General features: G+C 35.6%; 1 protein-coding gene across 4 annotated transcripts in view; it reads left to right on the top strand.

Moving 5' to 3' along the window:
- Positions 1–15,836, top strand: part of MACIR (macrophage immunometabolism regulator) — a 40,806-nt gene extending 24,970 nt beyond the window's left edge. For all 4 annotated transcript variants that reach the window (XM_072597288.1, XM_072597289.1, XM_072597290.1 and 1 more), the window contains one exon: positions 13,310–15,836. In XM_072597288.1, the coding sequence (XP_072453389.1) occupies positions 13,333–13,956 (624 nt within the window). In that variant the 5' untranslated portion in view covers positions 13,310–13,332 and the 3' untranslated portion in view covers positions 13,957–15,836. The remainder of the gene's footprint in view (positions 1–13,309) is intronic.
- Positions 15,837–17,501: the final 1,665 nt, after the last annotated feature.

Genomic DNA, 17,501 nt, shown 5'->3' with positions numbered 1-17,501 from the left:
TTTTTGTTATCTCTTTCGAGGAATCTTGAATGATTATCTTTCACTGAATTGTGAGATGGTAAAGATGTGGTCCATTGTTGAACATTGTTTTTGAAAGGTAACTTGTTCCTTATTGATAGATACCTACATAAAGGTTATTCTCAACTGATGTAAATGATTCATGTAAAGATTTTGTGTAGATGAGCTTATAGGCATATTCGTTGGTAGTTATTGAAATTTCTTCGGTTGTTTTTTCTCTGGATAAGTTCTGAGATTTTTTTCCCTTCCTCAGATATCTTTCCCTTTTTCATATACCTTGTGTATCAGCGCCTTAGTCTGACTGCTTTTCCTTGATTTTTCTCTTGTATTATTTCGTCTTCCCCTGTAAGCACAGTGGGTACTGTAATAATAAGGTTCCAGTGCAGTAGTTTCACTGTTTTTGATGGAGAAAGCAGTTATAAAGATTTTTACGAATCTTTTCCATTTGTCTTGTTTTTTGCTCCTTATACGTTTTCATCCTTAAACGCCCTTTGAATGGCTTTGCTCAGTTGGATATCTTGCCAAGACTTCTTTAAATTAGTTTTAGTCTCCTTTGCTGCTTTCTGCTTCACAAAAATGATTCTGCTGATAAATGTCCATCATTCTTCTGTAAGATTATACAAATGAGTTTATATTGTAACCTGGTGTTGCCACTGGCAGCCATCTCTCCTATTTTGGCACGTACGTCTGATGTTTGCTGACTAATGTTCTTTCTGAGCTGTTTTTGGTATTTTTATGGTGACAATTAATTTATATTGGCTAAACCTCTGGATAAAATCATTAGAGTCAGTTCATTTCCGATTTTTGAATTTCAGTTACTTGTTTTGATAGTTCATATTACATCATCATATTTTTTATTGTATTTTTCTGCTTCTTATGTTAGCTCTGATAAGTTGGTTGTCTGACTGCAGAAACCAGTAACGCTATGATAACTCCCACACCAAAAACAAGTCTTTTCCTGTCTGTTAAAATAAAACCTGCTTTGTTTTTTGCAGTGTTATTTGGTGCTCACCATTTCTAGCACTTATCGGTTCTTTTTTTGAACAAAGTGTTCATGCTAATATGATGGGTGTGAGTCTTCTCTGTAATCTATAGAACTTTGGCCTTTTTTATTTCTTTTTTCCTGAATCATGCTTTTCCACGTATTTTCCCCAGTGCTTACAGTTTCCTCACCTTTGTATCAGTGTATGTTGATTCATTTTGGGGAATCTCATCAAGCTTTGTGGACTCTACAATGTCATCTTTAGCAATTGGTGTTGATGCATAAGCTGCAATTATTTTCATGCTATCCATTGGATTTTTTTTTTGCACTTATCTTTCTTACTACTATATGTGATGACCAAGTGTCTTCCTGATAGAATGTTTTTTGTTGCTTTTGGGTGTATGATAAAATCCATCCTTTTCTCTGCCTATTCAAGATCATCTTTCCATGTACCTGCAATTTCCTATTATCTTCTTCTTATATTTATAGTGAGAATTGCTATAGGTTGACAAGCTTGACACGATTTAGCTCCCTCAACCAATATGTCTACCCATTGGTTAGTGGATTTCACATTCACAATTCAAGTGCTCCAATTCATTGACAGTGTTGGTGTCTATGTGTATTGTTTTCTTGGTCTTACTTATTTCACTCCACATCAATTCATTTAAATCTTCCCTTGTTTCTCTAAATCATTCATATGCTTCATTTCTCACACAACAGTAAGGTGACTTTACAGTTGCGTGCTGCCATTTGTCTAGTCATTCCCTAACTGATGGGCATCCAGCTTATTCCCAATTCTTCTCCACGTTCAATACATTAGTATACTGAAGACCTTTTTTTCCTGTCTTTGACCACTTTGGGGTTGGTGCCTAGCAGTGGGATCTTTGTGTTTAAGGGCATGGACTTTTTTTTGCTATTTTCTTAGCATTATTCCAATTACTTTCCAAAATAGCTGGGGTAATTCATAGCCTCGCCAGTATCACATTATTGAGGTTGTCTTTCTGAAGTGTGTGCAACATGTACATTGTCATCTTTGCTAATTTTCTGTATGTTTGGCCTGAACTGTTTTGGTTTGAATTCCTTTTATTACTAGTGATTGGAAGCAGTCTTTCATTTGATGGTTAATACTTTGTAATTTATTTTGAGAACTTGTTCTTTGACAATTTATGAAATACAGGATAACTTTTGATCTTATATATTTGTGTCAATTTCATCTATATACTGGATCCCAGAGATACTTGATACAAAGATATTTTTCTCCCAATTAGTTGCATTGCCTTTTTATCTTAGCTATAAGAACTTTTAAATTTCATATAATTAAAATGATATATTTTATCTTTTCTGATTTTCACTGTGTCTCTTTCGGTTAAGAATTTTCCCCTTAACTGCAGCTGTGAAAGGGACTTCCGTCGGGTTCTCCTCTGCTGGTTTCGTGGTGTGACCTTTCATATTCAGTTGGCTTATCCATTTTGAGCTTATTGTGGTATATGATATAAAATACTGGTCTAAAATAATTTCTGATAAGCTGCTCTCTGGTTTTTCTAGCAGTTCTTATTCAAGTAAGGAATTATTCTAAGTTATTAGATTTGTTGAACACTGGATTATTCCATTTTATTACTTATGATTCCTCCTTATTCTGTTCTGTGGATCGACTTTTCTCTTTTCTAATCAATACCTAATAGTTTTGATGGTGGGTACTTTATAATGTAATTGGAGGTCTAGTTCATCCCCCTTCATTCCTACTTTTTTCCATCATTTTTCTTGCTATTGTAGACCTTTCGTTCATTCTAATAAATTTTGCTATTATTTTGTCGGACTCTACAAAGTTTCCCTTTGGTAGCCTACTTTACTCCTCAGTGAAAGAAAAAGTGACCCCCAATCAAAAGTACAATAACACACATGTGCAGCACTCACTGTGTAAATTAATTTAGATAGTGCTATGTATGAGGAACAGAGTGAAGACCAGTTTGGTTGGATCTCATGCAGGGTGCCGGAGGGAAGTCATGTCCCTCTGAAGCTCCACAGATAGATAGCGTCTTGGTTAGGAAGGCTTTAAAAGCTAATCAGATAAGTTTATTGAGTAGGGTGAGTTACAAAGTCAGTTCTGCAGTTAAGAAAAAATCACTTTGGCAGCAGCGTGGAGGATGGGTTGTCATTTTTCTCATACTACTGTAACTCCCAATCATGGTCAGTGACTATTCCTAGAATTAAAGTCATTATTTCTTTAAATGATGTCTTAAAATTGTATTTGTATGAGTTTTATGTTCTGTTGGTAGATTGACTCCCATGCATGTTATTTTAAATGAAATTTCCCTTTCTGGTATTTTCTCCTTGATTTTATTATTGCTAAATAAGAATATTATTTATTTTTACATGTAATTGAGGGAGATTATACCTAGGGCTTCTGGAGAAAATGCTTTGTCTTCACTGTTTTTATAATGCCGTTTGTTTACATGCCTTTGCTTTGAGTTAATTAGATCTCCTGGATGACTGGGGTAAATGTAAACTTGCCATTGGGAACTTGTGAGCTGTAGTTTTAGAAATGTGGACCCATAAAGTACTTTGAACCTGGAGTAGTTGTTACCTGGGCAACTCAAGCTGAAGGTATGGATGGTATATGGAAGAGGTGCCATATCAGAGGGGTCACTAAAATTACAAAGAAGCTTTATGCCCATACATTATGAATACATTCTTTAAGAAAAGAATTTCAAGACCCTTGACATGGTGAGCATCCAGAAACATCACACAAAAGAAATCAATTATATCTTAATAGGAAAGAGCATACTTATTTATTACTGATAAAGGTATTTCCTCCCCCACCCTCAGTCAGTTATTTGTGAACAACCAGATCACCAGACTGTTAGAGCATAGATCACTCTTATGCTCCCAAGGGCAAGGATATATCTGAGTATATACAATAAATATAAAGGCGGAGGGCACTTGGGGGATCAGAAAAGTCTTCATGTAGAAGGTGACACGAGCTTCATGGAGAGGGAAGAGGAATGCTCTGAAGTGGAGGTAAGAAAAGGGTATATTATAGTCACGGTGAATGTTTAGTGCAAAGGCATGTTATTGGAGTGCTTTGTATGAGGAACAGAGTGACGACCAGTTTGGTTGGATCTCTTGCAGGGTGCTGGAGGAAAGTCATGTCCCTCTGAAGCTCCACAGATAGATAGCGCCTAGGTTAGGAAGCCTTTAAAAGCTAATCAGATGAGTTTATTGAGTAGGGTGAGTAACAAAGTGAGTTCTGCATTTAAGGGAAAAAAATCACTTTGGCAGCAGCATAGAGGATAGATTGGAGTGCTGAGAGATTTGAGGCAGAAATAACAATTAGGAGGCCATTGAGGAAACCCAGGCAAGCGCTGATGAGGACCTGCTAGGCTGAGGTATTGGCTCAGTGAGTAGAAAGAGGACATTGGATTTGAGGGATGTTTTGTAAGTAAGGCACTGATATATACATGATGAATGTATACTCTTTGTGGGAAGTAAACCTCTGAGGTGACATTTTGCTGAAATGTTTTTTAATAGTCAATAATAATTATTAAATTAAATAAAATATTAAATAATAAGTACAGTAGAATCTTGTATTTTCTATACCTTGTAGTTGGATTGTGCGATGATAAAAGATGTGGACTCTTGTAGGATAATGTTTGCAAAAGTCTGCCCTTTCTCTACTGATATCCTCATGAAGGATGCTCTTAATGGACATGTAGACAGTTCTGTCCATTGATTACTATTCTTTGACAAGCTAATTTTTCTTCCAGTTACACATTTTTTGATAACGTCCTTTACTATGGAGTTCTTCTTTAGTGTTCTCTACTTAGTAATTGTTATATCCCACTTACAAGCATGCACGGTTTCTCATAGTTGGCACTCATTTCTAATTCTTCAGAATCCGTTGTGTTCTCTGACTTGTACCCACATGCCATCACCAGAAACGCACTAATGTTACAAATATGAGCCTTCTTATCAAGAAGAAGTTTGAAGCCATTAAAGGAGTTCTGAATTTCCCAAAGAAGATCTAGCCTAGCATTCTCTTTCATTCTTCTCTTCTTTGATTTGGGGCTGAATTCAGGGTCAGTACAGAAGATATAAAAGAATTCTGATGAGGTGATTGGCTTCTTGACTCTGAGCAGAAGCCAAAGCTGTTGGCACTTGCCCACCATACTGCACCGGAGTAAAAGCAGTGGTCTGAAGTCTTCTCACAGAGAAACCATTGGAGAGAAAGCAGGCACAAGGATTCCAACTTCATGCTTCATTTTGCAGATCTCCTTTGGAGAGAGTTCAACCAAGTCAGTGCCAGCTGGGTGTTTCCATTTGAATGTCTTTGGGTGTACTTGAGTCAAAACAAGAGTCATCTTTGACTTTTTCTCTCTTGTCTCCATCCAGTTACCACATCCTGTAGAATATTTTTCTGTTCTCTACCATGAGTACCTTATTGATTTATGCCTTGATGACTCTAATAGCTTGATGCCTGTTTAGATTTTCTTTTCCTCTAATCCAGACTGCACATTGCCACCAGGTTAATCTTTTTCAGACTGTAAAACACTCTTTCTTCTCCATAAAACCTTTAGTGGTTCCCCATGAAAGTAAGATATAAAGTCTAGATTCCTTAACCTGCCATTCAAAGACTTTTCATGTTCATGTCTCTGCTTGGTTTTTTGGTATAATTTTCTTTTACTCTTCTACATTTTCCTTAAACTGACTGATTTACCCACTAACATTCCTTGTGTTTTTCTGCTTCTGTACTTTTGCGTTGACTTTTCCCAAGTGCTCTCCCCACTTAGCACCTAGCTGACTTCTACCCATCCTTAAAGATCCAGCTTAAAATCGACTCCATATGCTTTCCTCTATAAACACCCACATCATCCTGAAATGACCCCTTCCTCCTCTAAACTCCCAAACACTCATTGTTTATAGCATTCAATTTACTGCTAATTGTATACTGCCTTGTGACATCTATTGTTGCTGTGAACTGTTATTTAAGTTTTCTATTTTTAATTTCTCATGTATCTGTTTCTTCAACTAGATTTTTACTTCCTTGAAAGCAGCAACTTTTTTATACTTTATTATGTCTCATATCATCTAACACAGTAGCCTTTACATAAAAACTCATTTTTAAATTTTACTTTAATTCTTAGTTCCATTTAGGACTTTAAAAAAATGGGTATTGAAATATGCAAGTACATAAATAATATGGTAAAATAATTCCACTTGAGATTTGCTATGGGTTTGAAAAATTTGCTTTTATTTAATGTACATGCCCCAATTCTTAAAAAGTTATTTGAGGAAATTAAAAAAATTAAAGGTAGATTTAATTTGAAGGTAATGTATCTTAATCCATCAGTCTCATAATCACTGTCACATAAGAACTGTCATTCAATGCCCTGTAAGTCATGTCTCCTAATTTGCCTTCTTTACTTCCAAATTCTTGTTCTGCAATAGAAATTTACTAATTGGTGCTAATGAGCCTGCACAGAATGTCTTTCTAGACATTCATACTTGAACAGGACTAGCCTATATATCATTTCTGACAAAATATTCATTCAACCTTAACTTAAAGACTTCTTGGAGTGGTGTGAAGAGGGTGAGTAGGGGGCTTCAACTTTCCTAGCAAGCTGTTTTGTTTTTGAGCTTTAATTGTTATGAAGATTCCCTTTATTAAAGCAGAATCCCTCTTTCTGCACTTTCTACCCGTTGTTGCTCTGGTGCCAAGTGCGACAAACCTAACGCATCCTCCATGTGACAGACACATTCAGATACTTGAAGGTACCTGTCACGTTCCCTGTAAGGCTTCTCGTCTCCCATTAAATAATCTTCATTCCTCATCCTGTAAATGGCATGGTGTCTTAGCTCTCTTAGACTCCAGTTTAGTTGGCATTTGCTGAGTCACACCCATGTTCTTTCTGAAACATGGTACCCAGTTGAACTAAACTCTCCATGTGTGTTCAGTCTTAGGCAGATAGAGTAAGACAAATGATCTTTCCCATTGTGGACATGCTACTATTAATGTAACTTAATTGCACCTGTTTTTGTTGTGTGCGTGCGTGTGTGTGTGTGTGTGTGTGTGTGTGTGTGTGTTATGTTGCAATGCTGACTCACATGGTACTTGTTCACTAAAACTCCTCGAACTTTTTCATAGGAACTGTTGTCTAGGTATGCCTCTCTCATTTTGTACTTGTAAGGCTGATTTTTTGAATGTTTGTCCTGATGTTTTTCTCTTTTGAATTTCAACTTATCTATTTTATATTATTCATAAAATGATGTAACCTTCCCGTTAGTACATGTGTTGTAGATTGTTGAAGTATTCTTGGATCCAGATTTTCTCTTTTCCTCCTAGCTTTGTGTTACCTGAAGTTTTGATAAACTTGCTATTTATGCTCCAAGTTCATTGATAAAAATAGTAAATAAATAGCACAGGGCCATCTACAGATTTCTGGGGCAATCCACTAGAGAAACCTTTGGGTTGACATTGGGTCTGATTGTGTAACCAGTTCTGAGTCTACCTAATTGACCACATGGCCCATACCTTTCCATCTTATTTGCATGAATCAAATAAGATACTTTGTATAAGATTTCAGAAAAGTATTTTACATTGTCTACAGCGTTCCCCTAACCTATCTGTTTAGTAAACCTATCAAAAAAGAGAAATTAGGTTAGTCTGGATTGATTTGTTGTTGATAAAATCATATTACTTTTTAGCAGTCATTATTTCCCTTCCTTTACTTTAACTGAGTTCCTTTTTCTTTAGTCCTGAGTCACCTCTCCCATTCTCCATGATCTTTCACATTCATGAACTTTTTATTTTGAGAACCCTGGGATATAGTTTATTCAGGCCTGATGACTCAACTTATTTGGGATAGCTAGGTGTTTTTTTTTCTTTTAATTAATTTCTTGTCTTCTTTTTCAAATTCCTGTTATTAGCAATTTTTGTCCTTTCTTTCCAGTCAAAATATCATGCTGTCAGTCACCATTAATTAAATGTTTGCTGTATGCTAGGCACTGTGCTGAGTGATAAAGATACTCATACAGCCCTTGCTCTCAAAAAAGTTCACAGTCTAATGAAAGAGACATCATGAAAACAATTATGTATAAACAAGCTATGAAAAGGATAAAATTTTCATATCCAACCTTGGGCAAGTCACTTAACCTCATTGTCTTAAAAAAAAAAAAAGGATAAATTGGAGAATTTAGCAGAGGGAAAGTACGAGCTGGAAGGACTGCCTGTAGAAGGCAGGAATTTAGTTGAGACACAAGCAATACTGTTAAATTATAAACTATATACAGAAATTAACTTACCCAAAATATGCAAAGTAAATAGAATTGAAATATGTTCAGTTATATGCAGAGATTTTAGGCTACAAAAATGTTGTCAAGTAAAAACTTAAGGAATTTGCCTAAACGAAGAGACAAAAAATTATAGTTAAAATTTTGTTTTCCCATAAATGGATCAGGATAGTTTAAAAATTACGTTAATAGAACTGGTTAGGAAATCAGACCCAGTGTCAACCCATAGGTTTCTCAGGTGGACTGCCCCAGAAATCTGTGGTTGGGCCTGTGCTATGTCTTTATTATTTTTATCAGTGACTTGAAGCATAAATAATAAACTTATCAAAACTTCAGGTAACACAAATTGTGTCTTTGTACCATGTTTATAAAACCTTTTTCTCTTATAGAAAATGCAAAGATAAAAATAACTTCTTACCTTGTCTAAATTATCTTAAAATTCTGAGTGGGGAGGATCTGAATTTATGATTTTTTAATATATTTGCACCTTAGCAAATATCATTTCAATGAAATTATTCACTGGGTGAGGACAAGGGAAACACTTTTTCTTGTGTGTATTAGTTCTTAAAACTTGGTGATAATTAGTGGGGTTCAGCAGAACCAGACATCTTCAAGTTTATATACATTTGAAAGTAAATGGCAGCATATTATTTTATTATCCATGCTGTATTCAGTGGCATATCATTAAAATGCCATTAGAAACAGGTGAATCCTGCTTTAAGAAAATACTGACACAGGGTCTTGTTTACCATCAGTGGCTGTGCTAGATTTAGAATCAGAAGACATGAATTTGAGGCTTAGGGCACATCATACACTGTGTGGTCTTAGACAAGTCACTTTACACCTGAGCCTTCATTTCTTCCTCTATAAAATGAAGATAATAATACTTTCACTATCTTCAAAATTATGACAAAATTTATAGTTTAAAACTGAGGAACACAAAATTAGTTTGACTATTCAGAATATGGGGGAATGGTACATTCTACTTAACTGAGATTCTGAGAATTACCATGTATAACAAACCTGAATTATAAATTTTCAGAGATTTAATATATCATAAAATATGCTAAAACTATTCAGGACATCTTTTTTCGAATTTATTTATTTATTGTCAATTTTCAGCAGTCACTTCCATAAGTCTTAAATTTTCTCTCCCTCCCCATCCTTCCCCCAGATGGCATGCAATAGTTATATGGGCTCTATACATACATTGTTATTAAACACATTTTCACATACTCATGTTGCATAGAAGAATTAAAAAGAACAGGGGAAAGCTTGAGTAAAACTAGACCAAACCAAACATAACAAAAGAGAAAACAATCTGCTTCATTCTGCATTCCGATTCCATGGTTCTTTCTCTGGATGTGGATGGCATTTTGTATCATGAGCAGGACATTATTTAAATCTCTGGTTCAGATGACAGTAGAAGATCTTGCCTTGAACTTCAGCTATACTAGGTATAATTGAATTGAATTATAGATATCAAAATAGTAGGAGATTGGTTTCAATCTGTGCTGACCTGATATCTGTGGCTTTTCCTCCTATAAGTAAAAAAAAATGTACAAAAAAGAATTCTGGCTATTTCTGCTTTGTAGTTTGGGTTATTGATATGGAAGTTTAGTGTATTGGACATTCATATGTGAGAAAAAAATTAGTTGGTAAGTTGAAGTTTATGAAAAAATTTTCAGAATACCCGAGAGCGTCAGTTTCTTTTTTTAATCTACTTTGAAAGTTATTAACATAAATCAGGTATGAACATTTCAATAAATAGGAAGAAAAAGGGATTGTATATGAGACCAAATTTCTTTTATGTTCTTTGTTTTTTTAAAGAATATTTTATGTTTAACTTGGTAGTAAAAAATAAATCAAAAGTTCCCTGCTTGACTGTGTCTCCTTCTGACCTTCCTTGTATTTGTTTTAGAAACTGTTTCATTGATACTTTTTTTTCTTTCTCCTTTTGTGGGCATCAAGTCCACCCACCCTTTGGCAAATATATACAGTCAAGCAAAAAGAAATCAAGACATATGTAGTGTGACCCTCAGGGCTGTCACCTCTTTGCAAAGAGGTGGGAAGCGTGCTTTATCAAATCAGTTTTCATCATCGAACGGTCATGACTGGTCATTAAGCGGAGATCCAAAGTCTTTTAGAGTTGTTTTCCTTTACATTTTTGTGATCATTGTGTAAATTGTTCTCCTGGTTCTGCAAATTTCACACAAACACCCTTAGGTTTCTCTGAATCTATCATATTTCTTTTGATATATATGTTTATTTGTGTACCATAATTTGTTTAACACTTCCCTCAAATCAAGTTTCTGTGTCACAAATTACTGCGGTTTGGTATAATGGCTGGAGGAATATATTTGGAAGACACCCTCATTTTACAAATGAGGGAACTGAGGCCCATAGAGGTGAAGTGATTTAACAGAGGTAAATAGCAGATCATCTAGTTAGGCTTAGAGCTCTCTAATAAGGGGTTTTTAGCCCTAAATCCAGGAGCCTCTGAATCCTGGAAGGATAGATAAATGCTGAGAAGCAGAGAAACTTAGAGCTGTAAATGTTAGCCTTTAATTGCATCTGAGGAGTGGTCATAAATAGATAATGAAATTATGTCATTTAATGTTACCATAGGATTTGGTTTGGTATGTGAAAAAAATAGAATTAGGTGACGTAGTGTTAGAAAGGGCACCGTTGACAGCCATTCATTATCTTTAAGGGAATTGGATTTGAATTTTTTTTTTCATTTTCTTTGACTCACCTTTATATCAGCTCCCACTCTTCCCTCCTCCCCTCAGTCTTTGACAGAGAAGTAGCCCTTCTCCTTGCTAATGCTCATCCTTCTGCAGTAATTTGATCCATATTCCCTCTCATCTTTACCAGATTTCATCTTCAATCATGTTTTCCCTTTTCAGTTAACTTCTCCCTCTCTACTGGTTCCTTCCCTACTTCCTTCAAACAAGTTCAAGTCTCCTCCTCCTCAAAAGACCTTCTCTTGACCCTGCAATCCCCTTAAACCATCATCCTAGCCTTTTCTGCCCTTTCTCAGGCAAACTCCTTGGAAAAGCTGTCTTATGTTTGCTACCTTCCCTTCCTTTCTTCTCACTTTCCTGTCTTCAAAGCTTCCCTAGTTCTGTTGAAGGTGCCGGAGTCTCTCTCGAGTCTCCAATTTGTAATCCCAGCACTAGCTTGAGCTCCTTTCCCTCAGCCCTATGTATTCAGTCAAGTGGACAAATCTTGCCATTTTTATATTTGCTTCATTTTTCTTTTCTTTATATTTCTCTCCACTTCTCACATCTGACCTTTTCTTCGCCACTCACAAGGCTACCCCTTTGGTTTGGACCTTCATCATCTCTTATGTAGATTATTGGAACAGTCGCCCCATTGGTCACCCTGCCTCAAGGATCTCATTGTTTCGGTCCATTCTACACACTGCTGCTTAAGAGATTTTCCTCAGATCCGCCCCTGTGGTTTCCCTGCTCCGCCAACGCCTCTAGGATAAAATATAAATTCTGTTTATCTTTTAGAGGTCTATACAACCTGGCCCCAACCAGACATGTTGGACATTACTGCCCCTCCAGCTCACTCTGAACCAAGCATTTTTTCTGTCTTTCACACAAGATACTTTGTTTCTGATTTCTGTGCATTTTACATCCTGAAATATCTTCCCTTTTTATTTCCACTTTGATGTAGTTCAGGCACCATCTTCTACATGAACTTCACCTTTTCAGGAACACTTTTGTTATGTGTAGTGTTTATCTGTTCCTTGCAGATAGGTGCACAGTCGATACTTTTAACATAATATTAAAACGTAAAAGTAAAAAAAACAAAAACCTTGGTTTTATTTGCATAATTCATTGAGGATATAGAAAAAGAATCTTTATAGATTTATGTGTGTCTGTGGTTTGGGAAAGGGTTAAGTGTTGTAGAACTAAATTTGAAAATTTAAAGAGATGGTAATTAATTATTTTACTCCTTATAAGCACAATTAGAAATTATTTGCCTCAGATCCTTTTTGGACATGGATGGGATATTCCTGCCAACTAAATAATTAACTGGAAATGATGGTTGATGTCAATAGCTGGATCTGTATTTTAAACAGATGCATAAAAAAGAAAACTGAATTCTAAGTAATTGAAAAACCAGCGATGGTTCAGGAGAACACAGTGAAACCACATTGCTTTCTCCTTATGACAGAGATAAGAGGGACACTTTTGGGCAGAATGTTGTATACATGGTCAGATGTGGTAATTCTGTTTATGCTTGACTGCTTTCTTTTGTTTAAACGAAAGGATTAAATTTGAAAGGATGGTGAGGTTTTTACCTCCAGAAATAACTGTGATATTAAGGCAGGCATAAAATATTTTTTGAAAAAAAATTTCAGGTCCATGAGAATCTAAAATTTTATGTTTTCAAGGAATGCAGTTTGATACCTTTCTGAAATTTTGCTTGGTTACATTTTAATTTGGGGCAGTTAGACCTGGAGTGAGGACGATCTGAGTTCAGATTCAGCCCCAGACACTTACAAGCTGTATGATCCTGGACAAATCATTTCACCCATGTTTGCCTCAGTACTCTCATCTGTAAAATGAGAATGATAATAGCACCTGCTTACCATGGATCAGATGGGATAATAATTTTAAAGCATTTAGCATAGAGTCTAATGCATAGTTTTCTATAAATGTTAGCTATTATTATAAGTAATTTGCTGGATATTGAATGTTGCACTAAGTACTCTACTTTCTGTGAATCAGAATCCCTTCTTTGTTGTACTTCTGAACTAAATATTTTGGAAGCACTTCAGACCTAATTTTCACTTGAGTGCTAAGTTCTTGAAGGCAGAAATGTAGTAGTAACTTTATAGCTGCTCTGAGATGTTTTATGGAATGAAGGATGAAATCTGCCAGGAGTATTGACTGTGTTTCAGTCGAGTATTATTTCAGGGCTCCTAAGCCTCCCAAAATGATCCAGCTTAGCTCAAAATTTCATATGCTCTATTTTTCTAATCTGTGTCTGTTTTATTTATAGGGGTGTACAGGCTGGTACTTAAAATGGAAGTAGACATTAATGGAGACTCCAGAACTACCCTGTCTACCCTTCCTTTACCTGTGTCAGAGGTGAGTTCCCCAGGAAAAGCTGAAACAGAAAAGCCTCGGTGCTCTAGCACTCCCTGCTCACCAATGAGACGGACCGTGTCAGGTTATCAGATCCTTCATATGGATTCTAACTACTTGGTTGGCTTCACAACTGGCGAGGAGCTCTTAAAGTTAGCCCAAAAGTGCTCAGGAGGTGAAGAAAATAAGGGGGAATCCGTGCCTACCTTGCGTTCCAAACAGCTCGAAACAGGACTTGCACGTTCCTCTCGTTTATACAAAACCCGCAGTAGGTACTACCAGCCATATGAAATCCCTGCTGTTAATGGAAGGAGGCGAAGACGAATGCCCAGCTCAGGAGATAAGTGCACTAAGGCTTTACCTTATGAACCTTACAAGGCTCTCCATGGCCCTTTACCTCTCTGTCTTCTCAAAGGTAAAAGGGCCCATTCAAAATCACTGGACTACCTCAATCTAGATAAAATGAACATCAAGGAACCTGCTGACACTGAAGTCCTACAGTACCAACTTCAACATCTGACGCTCCGAGGGGACCGGATGTTTGCTAGGAACAACACATGAGATTCTCTTAGGGGAGGCTAAGCCAGTTCTGGGTTGGTTTCACTTGGCTGCAAAAATCCATTCTTGTATTGTAGAAATGAATCTCCAGCATCATAGGAGGTGAATCAGCTAAGTGTTCTTGGAACAACCAGACGATTTGAATAAAATTTTGAATATGGAAGCCAAATTGCAGGTATTTGGGGGGAAAGTTATTCTAGAGCAAATGATCTCCAGGAAAATAAGAGTGACTTTAATTGGTAGGCATTACTTTGGATAACTATTTAGGTAGCCAAAACAGACTTCAGTAGATAAATATAAAGTCTTTATGATGATTTGACATGCAGCTTGGAGATGGGATCTGCCTAGGTGTTGCTAACTTGGTATGACATACTGGAAATTTACATCAGATAAGTCCTTGATTGCTTCTTAATTTCTTTCTGTATTTTACTATGATATATAGATATATATGTATGGTAATGATATGTTTTTGAAATTGAGAACCTGAATATTGCTGTATCGAACCACTTTTTATTTTTAAAAATTCAGTTTAAATGTTTTATAACTGATTTTGCACTGGAAAAAATAACATTTCAGATGGACAAGGAAATCTTTGTTCACTTGCTTCCATAATGTTATTGAACAATTTTTAAAAATTTCCTCTTGGAAATTTATTGATCTTCCCTACTGTTGTAAAATATTTCTTTAAAGTATATCTTAATAAAATTAGATTTGAGATACAAAATATTTATTTTTACCATTTATGAGAGTAGACTTCTCCAAGAAGTTTACGGTATGAGGTTTCATAAGTTGAATAGTTCTTTTTTCTTCTAAATTCTGAATTGAAATTCACCTGAAACATCATGAGGTACAGGATTTGGTTTAGTTTTTTATTTTTGTTTCTGATTGTGGATTATAGTTATAATACCGACTGCATCTGAATCTTCAATGAGTGAAACTTTTAGAAATGAAGTTATGATTTCTCTTACTGAATATTTAAATTAATATTGAAGTGATATCTTTCAGCATGGCATTAAATCATTTCAGTTTTAGCTGTGCATAGCACAGAACATTTTTGTTGAAAACCTAGCTTCTAAGATTAGTTTGAAGGCATAAAATGCTTCTGCAGTCTTAATGGGTTAATCCAGGATTAGCTAACAATTTATGTCAAATGCACTGGTTCAATTAGTGGCTGAAGACATAATGTCCAAACATTAATAATGAGTACTATTCAAACTGGGCTTGAATATTTTTCAAAATGTATGTAACTTAACCTTTCTGTAAAAGTTCCTATTTCTTTTTTCCATTTTTGTTTTTTGGTGGGTGGGTGGGGCAGTCTCTTAAAGGTGCAATTTATCCCTGAAGTGGCATTTCTGGCAGCATTTAACATTTTATTTTGTAAAGCTGGTGAATGATTTCAGGGTTAGGAGCCATGTTTATGAAATAGGGACATCTTTTAATTGGTGACTCGGCCATTCCTGGTGCAGGTGGAGCTGTTCTTTAACCAGGCTGACCTAGCAAGCTCTGAAGTCGAGCATGTGCTATAAAACACTAGGAATGTTTTTCACTCATTTTTATTATACCTCCACTGTAGTAAGCTACAGTAAAGAGCCTTGGAATAGTTTGCCTACATCCTGCTGATTTGATCAGTTTTGCTGGAAATATTTTCAGCTTTTGTACATTTTCAAGTAAATTGCACCTTTTTAAACTTACTGCATTAAAGAAATAATCTCCAGGATAAACTATATATCTATACAGTCATTAGTTTGACAAGAAATAGAATACTGTCAGATGCCAAAGAGAGGTGGGGTTTTATGTTTAATGATTAAACAACCATTATTTATTGATGATTTACCCTATGGAACTGTATTGTTTCTGGTTATGAAATAAAGGGGTGACACAAACATGCATTGTTGTGTAGTATTTCAAATGTGAGTTGTCACAAATAGACGAGCATACTCTTAGAGATTTTCACAAAGAAATTTTCATCTTTGAAGCCCAACTTTGTTTAAATATTGATAATATTAATACCTGTTGTAGTTTCGATATATATTACACTTAATTACACTTATTAGAAAACAAAATCTCATCCCTATGAAGTCTATTGGTACCTACACCCCCCCATCTAGTTCTACTGGCCATTACTACAATCTATAATTATATTTTACTAAAAACATATATACATACATATATACCTATATGTATATAATGTGTATTTTGTGGGGGGGGGGGCAGGTGTGTGTGTGTGTGTGTGTGTGTGTGTGTGTGTGTGTGTAATAGCTACCACAAAATACTGTTCCCTAAAATATATTCTTGTCTGATTTCCTTTAAACCTAAAATCTGAATTGTCTATGCTTATTCGTGTCATACTTTACAGAGATTTTAATAGATTATTATTTTTATTCATTATAACTAGTAATAATGAATTATAATAATAACAGGCCCTCCCTGTAAGATAGAGGCATTGAAACATAGTAGATAGAGTTTGAGTCTTACAGTCAGGAGGACCTGGGTTCTGCTCTCTGACACATTAGCTTTGTGACCTCAGGCAGGCCATTTAACCTCTCAGAGTACTGGGCAACAATCTGAAACTCTTGCTGCTGTATGTTGAGAGGTCCATAGTATACTCACCACTTACTCTCTACCATTGGTCTAAAAATGTGGTCCCCAAAGACCCTTTCAGGAAAGGGATCTTCGAGGTCAAAATGATTTTCATAGTAACACGAAGATGTTTTATTTTCTAATTCAGTAAATATCTATAAAACCCACATAAACAAAAGCTATTTGGGGGGGTCCTTTTTAATTTTTAAGAGTGCAAAATGGTCCTGAAAACAAGATAAATTCATTTTTGATAATGGGTTCTAAGTATCAATTTTTTAAAAATAAAATATTTGGTTTTTTTTCTCCAATTACATGGAAAAATAATTTTTAAACTTTTTTTAAAGTTTTCAGTTCTAAATTCTGTCCCGTCCTCCCTCCTTCTCTGACACAGTAAGTAATTTGATATAGGTGATATATATGTAATCATGTAAAATATTTCCATATTAGTCGTTTTGTACAAGGAGACTAGAAAGAAAGTGAAAAGTAGCGTGCTTCAGTCTGCAGTCTTTCTCTGGATGTGGATGGCCGTTTTCATCACGAGTCCTTTGGGATTGTCATGGCTCATTGACATGGTAGAATAACCAAGTCATTCATAATTCTTAATGTACAATATTGCTGTTTCTGTGTGCAAGGTTCTCTCGGTTCTGCTTACACCACTCAGTGTGTTTTCCTGAAATCTTCCTGCTTGTCATTTCTTCTAGCACAATAATATTCAGTTATAATCACATACCATAATTGGTTCAACCATTTCCTAACGGATGGGCATCTCTTCAATTTTCAATTCTTAGACACCATAAAAAGAACTGGTTTAAATATTTTTGTACAAAGAGGTTCTTTTCCATTTTTTTGGAAATCTTTGGGATAGAGATCTAGCAGTGGTATTGATGAATCAAAGGGAATAAATACACAGTTTTATAGCCCTTTCTGTGTAGTTCCAAATTGCTCTCCACAATGGTTGGATCGGTTTG

The sequence above is a fragment of the Notamacropus eugenii genome, chromosome 3, assembly GCF_028372415.1.
Source record: "Notamacropus eugenii isolate mMacEug1 chromosome 3, mMacEug1.pri_v2, whole genome shotgun sequence".
Lineage (NCBI taxonomy): Eukaryota > Metazoa > Chordata > Mammalia > Diprotodontia > Macropodidae > Notamacropus > Notamacropus eugenii.
Note: the sequence above shows the minus strand (reverse complement) of the source record. Positions and strands in the feature narration are given on the sequence as shown.